We start from the raw sequence: 11,311 nt of genomic DNA, 5'->3' as shown, positions 1-11,311 counted from the left end.
CACTACTTATAATTGGAAGTGACTTTGAAAAACAAATTCAAATAGACATTATATGTAAAATATAAAAGTTTGAGATAATTTTTTAGAAATTCTCAAATCCTAGAATTTAACCCAAATACTAATTTTTTTAAGAAATAAAAACTTAAAATATTTACTAAATATATTTATTAAATAATGACAAATTATATCACCAAACACTATTATCGAAAGTGTTCCCCAACTAATAAATACTAATGGTAATAAACACCCTGGATATGAAACTAAAAAGAGAAAAAAAAGGAGAAAGATAGAGGCAGATTAGACAACAAAATGAAAAAGGCTAGGACCGGGCCCCTCTTTCTGTTTTTGGTAAAAGCAAGAGATACTAGAAAAGAAATTTATTTTCTTGTAATTTTTCCATATAAACCATAGTCTTCCCCAAAATAAGAGGAACCAAAAGTACCCTCACATATCACACAAGTCACATAAAAGTTGCCTCACACGTCCCATCTTTCTTCTACCCCTACCCCTATCTACTTCTCAATTGGAGTACTATAATTATATAAGTAAATGAAATTTTATCTCCATTGAATCCTCACATGATCAACAACTTACTCTTCTTTGATCAGCTTTTCTGTTACATTTGAAGCAAAGTGTTTTTGATTGCTGTTAAAACAAGTTGTTTGTAGAATCGTGACAAGTGCGTGTATAAATAGTTTTGTGATTGTGTAGTTGGAAGTGAAGAGAATGATGTTGGATCTCAATTTAAGTGTAATGTACAATGACCTTCCAGGAGTTTCTGTAGCTGATGAATCAGGGACGTCCAATTCATCCTTACGAAATGCGGATGCTACAACTAGTGCCGGCGATGACGATTCGTGTTCAACACGCGCCGGTGACTTGTTCGCTTTCAATTTTGGCATCCTCAAAGTTGGAGGACCTGAAACTAGCAACAACGATGATAGAGTTACTCATTCCCAATTCGTCACTCGGCAGCTGTTTCCGGTTCATGACGGTGACTTGAACCGAAAACAGACCGATCGGGTCATTCTCTCCTCCGTTCAATCCGGTTTTAGAGATGTGCGAACAGTACAACCACATAAACCGGAGCAAGCGAAACAGCAAGTGAAGAAGAGTAGAAGAGGGCCAAGGTCAAGAAGTTCACAGTACAGAGGCGTCACTTTCTACAGGAGAACTGGTAGATGGGAATCGCATATATGGTTAGTTCTCCAGCTGTAAACTTTTTGACTGGATTATGATTTATTGGCAAAATGATAAATGATAAATCATCAATTTTGTTAATATAACTACTATTGGATGCAGGGACTGTGGGAAACAAGTATATTTGGGTATGGATATTGCTATTTTAATTATACAGTTTGATTAATTTCGTTCTTCTGTGGATTTTGGTGCTGAAGCTGTGTATACTTTTTGCTAATTTTTGATTGGTTTTTGTTGTTGCTTTATATTAGGTGGTTTTGATACTGCTCATACAGCAGCAAGGTAAAGTCAAATTCATCGAGCTCTCATTGTCAAATATACGTGTTGTCAGATTTTTCAACTTCAAATCTTCCTTGGTTTGATTGTATCAATTTTCTTCTCCATTGTATAGAGCTTATGACAGAGCTGCAATTAAGTTCAGGGGTGTTGATGCTGATATCAACTTTAGCTTAAGTGATTACAAGGAGGATATGAAACAGGTTAGAAATACAAAGATTTAATTTGTGCAAATATGTTAAGGTCACTGTTCAGCCCTTCTCTGGGTTCATAATTGCTTCTGTTCTATTTGCCATCAATTATATGAATCATATTTATATGTATTCTGAACTATTTGGGCATTTTCTTCAATCAACGCAGACGAAAAACCTTGGTAAAGAAGAATTTGTGCACTTGCTGCGACGCCATAGCACTGGTTTCTCAAGAGGGAGCTCCAAATTCAGAGGAGTGACACTACATAAATGTGGCAGATGGGAGGCTCGGATGGGACAGTTCCTCGGGAAAAAGTAAGGAACTCGCTCACTCATGGAAATTCTTGAAGTAGATTACAGCTTATGATAGATTTGTTGGTCCAAAATGGGACATATACATGTTTAACATGCGTATTTGAAGAAGAAATCATTGGTATTACAGTATTCATAGTGGGGATTGCACTGGTTATATTGCAGGTATATATATCTTGGGCTATTCGACAGTGAAGTAGAAGCTGCAAGGTCCTAATAATATTGAGTTACACTCTCTCTAATAATGAACATTTATTCTAAACTCTCAACTTCAATTATGTGTCATCCAACCAGTATCTCCTTTATTTTTTCTGCAAATTAGGGCTTATGATAAGGCGGCAATTAAAACTAGCGGAAGGGAGGCTGTTACCAACTTTGAACCAAGTGCATATGAAGGGGAAACAATGTCTGAACCTCAAAATGAAGGTTTGCTCAAAAGTTCTTGCTCCTTTCTAAACTAATGTCACTAATTAGAAGCAACAGTGCATTATCTATATCTGGATCGATCTCATTTGTGATGCCTATGATGCAGGTAGCCAACATGATCTTGATCTGAACTTGGGGATATCGACCTCTTCTTCAAAGGAAAATGACAGGTTGGGAGGTTCTCGCTATCATCCTTATGATATGCAAAACGCAACAGAACCTAAGGTATTAGCAGAGTAGCTTAGATGCTTCTGTTCGTGCAGATTCAGTTGGATTAAAATGTTCTCTTTTATGTTATAGTCTTCTATTTTTACTTGTCTCATAGTTCATATGCAAGAGAATCTCTTACAGTAAATTCAAATCTGAGGATATATTATTGGTAGTAATATAGTCTCCTTTTGTTAATTCAGATAGCATTTCCCATTCATTCATAATTGTGATGAAACATGTTCATGAACATCTTCCATCTTTCTCTTTTGTAGATTGTAATAATATATTTGTGCTCTTTGACTACAGATGGATAAACCTGGTCCAGTAATAGTTGGAAGTTCAAATCTCAAGGGACTACCAATGACGTCCCAACAAGCTCAGTTGTGGACTGGAATCTATTCTAATTTCTCTTCCGGCTACGAGGTAAAATACTAACTCTACCTTCAGTCAGAAATTTGGGGCCAAATACAGTGATGAAACTCCCATTTATGTCTGTTTAGTTTTCTTTTCCTCACTTATGGTCAAATTTGCATGTATTCAGTTGCCAAAATAGCCATCTTCATGCCTCCCCCCAATTTCCCTCAAGGGCTGGGACCATTTGTGTTGAATGAAACAATTTTACCTTTTTACTTCTGGTTCTTTTGCATTGTCTTCAGTTGCCAAAATACCTTTGCTTCTCGTTATATCCTTGGAGGTTTTAGAAGTTGGACGATATTACAGTATCATATTACCGTTAAAGCTTCATCTCTGTAATTAAAATCATTTAGCAGGGAAGAGCATATGACAAGAGAAAGGATATAGGTTCATCACAAGGACCTCCAAATTGGGCATTGCAAATGCCCAATCAGGTTGATACAACCACCCCATTGACAATGTTCTGCACGGCAGCATCATCAGGATTCTTCACTCCATCTACTACTTCTATCACTTCTTCAGCATCTGCATTGGCAACGTCAACAAATGCCTCACAGTGCTTTTACCAGATCAACCCCCGCCTACCACCTCCATAACATGTCTTCCTCTGTAACTAGTAATATAGGTATTAAACAAAGTCATTGTTTTCTTTTGTAAGAATGAAATGTCAAGTCAATGACATTTTTGTGGATTTGATAATTTTTAGAGCTGCTTCAGGATCTGATAGGTAAAGATTCAAACTTCCCTTGCAGATTGGCTATAGTATTTGTACTATCCTTGCTTACCGTATGGTTACATTGGTGCAAAATTGCATTCTTCCTCCAAAACTATTGTCTCCATTAATGATTGAATATTGTCGGGACCTAAAGTCAAGTTGGATTTTAATTGCTCTAATTCATATCCATGGGCACTTTAGCACGCTTTTGTTGGTTTTGACCGAGATTTGCTACTACTGAGGATTCGGTTTTCTGCTTTGTCCTTCATATAGATCTCTGACTTTAAATTTTTAAAAAAACATTTAAAACTTGTGGCAGTAATTCAGACAACCCATCTGATAAGGAAAAGGCTCGAAGTTGAGGAGTCTCCCCTTTTTGTTTCATATTTGTCTGCTCTGATTCACGAACTTGGGCACATTTGGAGGAGTTTTCCGCATATGCTTGTTGTTCTTCCTAATGTCATTATTTGCTTTTTCTTACTCTTTAAAAATAATATATCTTACAGAAGGTTTAAGTAACACAAAGGATAAAATAAAATCATTTGATATTAGTAGTGTTAGTTATTAGTAAAAGAGATAAAGAGGAATAGTCCCAAGAGACCTATAATCTGTATGATTCCATACAACTATGGGGTCCGGTCCCCACCTTTTTTTTCCCAAACAATTTGCTAGCCACAGTTTGTTAAAAGTGGCTGGTCAACGTTTCTTTTTATCAAAAAATGTTGTAATTTGCAAGTTGGAGAAAGAGTTTTTATAAAAAAAACTCTTCAGCTCCTCATTTGAGGCATTCAGTTCACAGACTATTTTTAGCTGTTAACAGGGTGTCAAATGAACGGGTTGAGTTGATATAGACTATAAAAAAAATAGTCTGTAAAGAAAAATAGAGTGTGAGCGATATTTTTGTAAGGTAGACGTCAAAAGAGTGTTATTCCTTTTTAATGTGTGGTAGTCATTTTTCAGTATTATACTCGGTACTACCCAGTATAAAATTTTTTACTATAGTGATATCAGTTACTCCTTTTGACCCGTAATTTTTTTCTTATTTAGGTTTTCACATAAAATTCTTGATATTATTATTTTCCCACTTTATTTCTACTATTTTTACTACATATATTTTTGTTTTAGTCCATTTTTTCCAACAACAACTTCAGCAAAGAACAACCAATGAAAGCAAAAGATAGATAAACCACACAACTAGATAGCCTTATTTGAACCCTCATATCCAGAGAAGAACTTGTTAAACCCCAGACTTTCATTTTAGAGGAGTTCTGCCACATCCAAATCTTGTCCGCTCTGAACACGAATCCACCCATCCAAGTGGCTATTTGACATGACAGGGTTCCTACTCTGAGCAAGACTGAGTTGTGAAAATGTTGGTACATTGTTAGCCATAGTTTGATCAATAATCCTCGAAGAAATTTCATAATCGCTAAATAGAGAAAAATTGTCCCTCACATCAACAAATCTCTGATTCTGATGCAGAGATTGAGAGTTTTCTACTATTTTTCAACGGTAAGATTGGTATTACCCAAAGATGCAAAAGATCAGGAAAGTTTTTTGCAGCCATACATGTTCTTTTTGTTGACATGAAAAAGACAAAAAAATTATTAGAAATCGATTCAAATAGAAAAATCTAATCAAAATGATTAAATAAATATAATTTATTTGAATTTGGTTTGATTTGATGTTATATATTTAAAAATCGATAATATTTGATTTGATTAGAATTTTGTTCAAAAAAATCAAAAAATAATCAAATCGAACTAATAAATTATATACATAAATTTTATAATTATACATACATAATACATTATTTTTTATGAATAATTTTAAATATCATATATAAGTTTTCATTAATATTTATTTATAATTTATTTATAAAAGCAAAAACGTCAGAAATGAGAGCATTTATCATATGGGTTCATGTATATTATTTGAAGTTGTGTTTTAAGTTTAGAAACTATCTTGTTTTTTTAACTCACTTTTAAAATTATAGTACATTCAAATATGAATATCATTTCATGTTAAAAGTATAATCAAACACAGAGTCACAACTCCAACTTTGTAAATTCAAATAAAATAAAAAATATCTAAAATAAATTAGAGCCTTAAATAAAGAAAGGAGCATAATTAATTATTTTTCTTATTATTTTGCTGTTATTGATGAAATATTATAAATTGTACTTACGGTTTAAATAAATTGTAGATGTAAAGTTAAATGTTATTGAGTCCGTGCACAATAGGATTATCGCTAAAAATTATAATATGTTAAAATTATAACTATACAAGATAATATTTTTTAGTTATAGCTATGAATTATAAATATAAATTGAGATAAATTTTCTAAAAAATAAATATGTTTAAGGGACTATTTTAAGCCTAACCTTAACATAAAGGACCAGTTTTGTCATTTTGTATGGGATAAACAAGAAAACCTAAAACTTGAACCTGTTCAGTGGCAACCTGAAATTCTTCCCGCCGCTAACTTACTCTCTTCCTGCAGCTTCCTCCCCATTTTCTACACAATTTCGTTTAATATTGATTCTGAGCAGACAATAAAGTAGTACGGATTGCATTATATACGTGAAGTGATAGAGGAAGATGGGGAAAGTATCTTACGTGAAGCTGAAAGGAAGTCAGAACTTGAGATTAAGTCTTTTACTGGCGACCCTTTCATCCAAATCGATTATTATTGAGGATATACGTGCTGATTCTACTTGGCCTGGTCTTCGTCCACATGAGGTCTCTTTCCTCCGTCTCCTTGAAAAAGTTAGTGATGATTGTGTTGTTGAAATCAATGAAACTGGTAAATTCCCAAAATTAGTTTTTCTTTTCTGGATATTGGGTTAGAGTTCCATAAACCAATTGTGCAATCCATTTTTGCCAGGTACAAAATTGAAGTACAAACCTGGAATTATTATGGGAGGAAGACATTTTGTTCATGATTGTGGTGTCAATCGCTCAATTGGCTACTTTTTGGAACCGTTGATTGTGCTCGGGTTGTTTGGAAAGAAACCACTCACCATTAGGCTTAAAGGTGGTTTGATGTTTATTTTGACCTTTAGCTATACGTGCAACTTATTCCATTAGGCAATAACTTTATACTAATGTAGCTAGTTGAAGTCGAATAACATACTACTTGCCTCTCGTCTACAGTGAAACACATTATAACTCATTAAACAGTCGGAATTAGTTTAACAAAACCGTTAACATCTAGAAGGAGATGAGAACAACCACCCTGCAATCTTCAATTTTCTTGAGTTCATTATCATGTTTCAAAAGAGGATGAACAGAGCGAAGATCAATATTTTCAATTTGTAGAGTCTTCAGATAACTAAAACATCCTTTCCAAGGTTGCATAGAAGAGCAAGATTAATGCTGGAAAAAGACATCATAATTTGTTATACTGTTGTAACTTGAGCAACTGCTTAGTCCTTGACCAAAAACTTATATGAATAGTGGTCTTGATCAAATAATAAAGCTTTACGTAATCAAAGAGACCATTGCAGATAGAGTGCAGATGCAAAGGAATTTGTGGAGTAGAGAAGCCAGTGAAACAGTCTGTTGACTTCCTTGATAGGGATTTGTTAGTTGCAGCTATTATTGCTGCTGTCACTAGTCCTTTTTCATTTGGTATTTGAGATGATTTCCATTTTGTTGATGTACTTGGGTGTTGGCAGTATGTCAGTGATCATGAATAGGATACAACCATCCCAACTCGTTGAAGAACAACAAAATGTAATGCGGCCTACCTGTTACTGATGAAAAGTCAATCGGACATCCTACGACTAGTGATGTCAACGAAACTTAGGAGAAGGTATTGGATCTTGACATAGCCTACTGACTTCGTGTTCTTTGTAGCATACTCCATTAATTCTCATCTTGTGGAACCTGCTGTTTGATGGCCTAAATAAAGAGGGAGGCGCCAAAGGATCAGTGAAATTAAATGGCCTCAATTTCATGTGGGTTACACGTAGGTTCTGTTAGTTTTTTAACATTGACTAACAAATGATGAAACTTGCTCATTTTTAGGAAATTTTACCAGCACTGGAGCAGGGCTTAACTTCTTAAATACATCCCATTTTCTTTTCTCCTTACATATTAGGTAAATCACTCACACTTTCTATATTAAGAAAATATTTACTGTTTGTGTCACTCAAAAAAAATTAACCAAATATATAAAGTAGAAGAAATTACCTCTTGTTAATTAGTTGTCAAGAATTAAAGAAATGATGTGAGGATCAGGAACTAGTTGCCAAGTAATTAAAATCGATAATTAGTTGTTAAGTAATTGAGAAATCGGAAGAAAAATGAGTGTAGGAGAAGAAACTAGAAAGTTTGACACTTAGAGCCTGGTTGGATTGGCTTGTTTTAAGTACTTGTAAGCCAAAATAACTTTTAAGCACTTTTGGAGTGTCTGGGTAAATTTAAAAAGTGCTTATGGCTTATTTTAAGTACTTGTAAGTCAAAATAACTTTTAAGCACTTTTGGAGTGTCTGGGTAAATTTAAAAAGTGCTTATAAGCATTTGGGGTTAAGCTAAAATGTTAAAAATAAGCCAAAAGCCATATGTTAGAATTTCTAACTTTTGGCTTTTGGCTTATAAGTCAAGAAACAAAAGCCAATCCAAACAGGCTCTTAGAATAATTATGTTCTTTGTTCATTTAGTTACTTTAAGGATGTAGTTTTGGTTGTGGGAATAAGTTAAGGATGTCTTTTTGGCCAAAAACTCGGTTCAATGTAAGTTGAGGACATTACATAGGCTGGAATAGGTTTATTATCAAATAAAATTGCCCAGGTTTTGTAGCTCAAGGAGCTCGCTGGAGCTCTAATATCACTCCCCTAAAAAGTTGTGAAGTGCAAAATTAAATCCCCAAAAGTACTTAAACTGGTTCTCGCTTTGAATTTTACAGCTTTTGGACGTTAAAACCATTGATTTCCTTATAACCAAGTGTGAGTCAAAAAATGCTGCAATAATTAATATATGAACTTGCTCTTTATCTTAAAAGCTTGAAACATTTTTTTTCAGGGATCACAAATGATGCAAAGGACCCATCTATTGATACTTTTCGATCAACTACTTTGCCTATACTGAAACAGTTTGGAGTCCCTGCAGAAGGATTGGAACTGAAAATTGAGAGTCGTGGAGTTGCCCCCAAAGGTGGTGGAGAAGTAGTTCTTTCAGTCCCTATGGTCCCAAATAGTTTAAAGGTGAGTTTTTTTCTCATTCACTTCATTGTTTTGTATTCTGACGACAGCTAAGAAAACTATGATGAATTTTTGACCAATTGTTTTGGCGACTGCCGTTGTATAGGCTACTAAATGGGTTGACGAAGGTCTGGTGAAGAGAATTAGAGGTGTTTCCTTTTCAACTAGGGTCTCAGTTCAGTTTGAGAATACCATGATACACGCAGCTCGTGGAATCCTGAATCCTTTGCTTGCAGATGTTCACATCTTTACAGATCATAAAGCCGGAGCACAAGCCGGAATGTATGATCCTCTTGTGGATATCTCTCACATGCTGTCTTTTAATTTAGTATCAGCCCAGGTCATGTTTTAACTTGAACTTGCTGACTGTATCTGATGATCCACTTTGATTGCAGGTCACCTGGCTATGGAATTTCTCTAGTGGCAGAGACTACATCTGGTTGTGTTATATCTGCGGATACTGCAGTTTCTTATGCAAGAGGAGAAGATGATGCCGACCTAGAGGATGATAGGAAAGATCTGATCCCTGCTGAGGAAGTTGGTGAGCAAATTGCTTCTGCACTACTTGGGGAAATAAAACAGGGGGGAGTAGTTGATTCAACACATCAGGTGTGTATAATTTCTGACAACATTAATCGTCTTTGTGAATTCTACCTGATCACATCAGTCTCGTTCAACTTTCTACCTGACAATTTGTCTGTCTTTTACTTTTGCATCTCCGCATGAACCTCTTCTGAGTCCAATTATGCATTTATCAGCACTTTAGAGTTTGCCTTTTCCTATTTTACCTGCTTGTATGCTTCAACAAGTGATTTTGATGTATTTATGAGTACTTCCACAGTTGAATCCTGGAACAAGCTTCTCCAGTTTGTTCCCATTTATAAACATTGCCTATCACCATTTAGGGTCGAAAATAACAAGAATTTCTACTTTTAAGATGGTCTGGTGTTCTCCCCCATTCCATGAATTCTTGCTCACCAATCTTATTTGTCTATTATCAGGGACTTCTGTTTCTCCTCTGTGCCTTGTGTCCTAAAGATGTCTCAGAAGTTCGCGTTGGGAAGCTGTCACTTTATGGAATAGAAACATTAAGGCACATTAGAGACTTTTTGGGTGTTAAGTTTGTCATGAAACCTGATGCCTCTACAGGAACTGTCAATCTCATGTGTCTTGGCTCTGGATTTCAGAATTTATCCAGGAAAGTATCATGATAATAAAGAATCGGGCATCATTTAGTGGTTGATTTCATGATGGAAAACATGTGACTTTCTGGCTTGACACTCATCAATGGGGCTGGAGATTTTGACGTGGTTGCTAGTTGTAATGAGAGTTATTCATGCATTAAAACTAGCATAGGCAATACTTTGGTAGCCTTTTAGTTGTTCCATATAAAAAAAAAAATCAGCACAAATTACACGGTAGATTTTAGCCAAGAAGCAATAATTACTAAAAGGAAAAGAACATGTTTGTAACAATTTGGACAATGCCAACCAAAGATTATTTTAGTATTATTTTATCACATAGTTTACTTGGAAGAGGGAAGTAAATTGACCAAGATGCTTAGAAGAAGATCATTGATTGGAACTTTAATATTGTAAAAGCTGCATGCAATGGTGTGGTCAATGAAGTGATTGAGAACTCTAAGGTCTTAGGTTCAAAATTCAGAGGAGATAAAAAAATACTAGATGATTTTTTTCATCTGTCTTAGTCTTGGTGGATCAAGTTACTTGGTACTTTTATGCCGATGGAAGGTGATAGATATTCCGTGTAATTAGTTGAGGTGCATGAAAGCTGGTCTGAAAATCACGATAATAAAAAAAATAATATTGCAAGAGCTATGATCTATCATTCATAACATATCCCACTTCCACCTAACTCAATAATAATTTTCTTTTTTATCATATGATCTCATTATGCATGTCGATTTGACTATTTGGTAAATGCATATTGAGTTTGGTGATCGGAATATTCATTTTGAAAGCCAAGCTCTAATTATCATTATTCAGTAAATACAAATTGAGTTATTTAATCAAAATGCGATTCTGAACATAAATTTAAAAATCAAGACATAACATTTAATCTAAAAGTTATCAGACATATTAAATCAAATGAACTGTTCCCTAAAACAAAAACATAAAACTTTGGATTAGTAAGTGTAATTTATTTCAGAAAATTAATTTGGCTTTGTCAAGAGTAGACATTCTGAGAACATTCTCCTTACTCAAGAGATTATTCATAATATCAGATCTAAAACTACTTGTTGCAATGTAGTTGTAATTATTTAAAATTTATTAAATATAAATTTATAAAATCATTCAATTTATATTAAATTCAAGATATATTAGTCCAAATAAATATTA

The 11,311-nt window shown here is 34.4% G+C and overlaps 2 protein-coding genes across 3 annotated transcripts; both read left to right on the top strand.

Annotated features, from left to right (window-relative positions):
• Positions 1–339: 339 nt before the first annotated feature.
• LOC129899382 (ethylene-responsive transcription factor RAP2-7-like) lies at positions 340–3,813 on the top strand. Of its 2 annotated transcripts, XM_055974331.1 has the most exons (10): positions 341–1,199; positions 1,303–1,328; positions 1,452–1,482; positions 1,592–1,679; positions 1,837–1,982; positions 2,145–2,189; positions 2,302–2,405; positions 2,512–2,630; positions 2,922–3,038; positions 3,386–3,813. In XM_055974331.1, the coding sequence occupies exons 1-10, from the start codon at positions 727–729 to the stop codon at positions 3,623–3,625; spliced, it is 1,389 nt and encodes a 462-aa protein (XP_055830306.1). In that variant the 5' UTR covers positions 341–726; the 3' UTR covers positions 3,626–3,813. The 2 variants fall into 2 exon arrangements, with proteins under 2 accessions (XP_055830307.1, XP_055830306.1); XM_055974332.1 differs by lacking the exon at positions 2,145–2,189 and having other exon boundaries at positions 340–1,199.
• Positions 3,814–6,144: 2,331 nt separating this feature from the next.
• Positions 6,145–10,564, top strand: LOC129901170 (probable RNA 3'-terminal phosphate cyclase-like protein). The gene is made up of 6 exons (XM_055976295.1): positions 6,145–6,550; positions 6,632–6,781; positions 8,773–8,954; positions 9,058–9,233; positions 9,347–9,560; positions 9,953–10,564. Exons 1-6 carry the CDS (start codon positions 6,346–6,348, stop codon positions 10,160–10,162), a joined length of 1,137 nt encoding a protein of 378 aa, XP_055832270.1. The 5' UTR covers positions 6,145–6,345; the 3' UTR covers positions 10,163–10,564.
• Positions 10,565–11,311: the final 747 nt, after the last annotated feature.

Source organism: Solanum dulcamara, chromosome 8 (genome assembly GCF_947179165.1).
Source record: "Solanum dulcamara chromosome 8, daSolDulc1.2, whole genome shotgun sequence".
Classification (NCBI taxonomy): domain Eukaryota; kingdom Viridiplantae; phylum Streptophyta; class Magnoliopsida; order Solanales; family Solanaceae; genus Solanum; species Solanum dulcamara.
The sequence above is the reverse complement of the archived record's forward strand: the minus strand, read 5'-3'. Positions and strand labels throughout refer to the sequence as shown.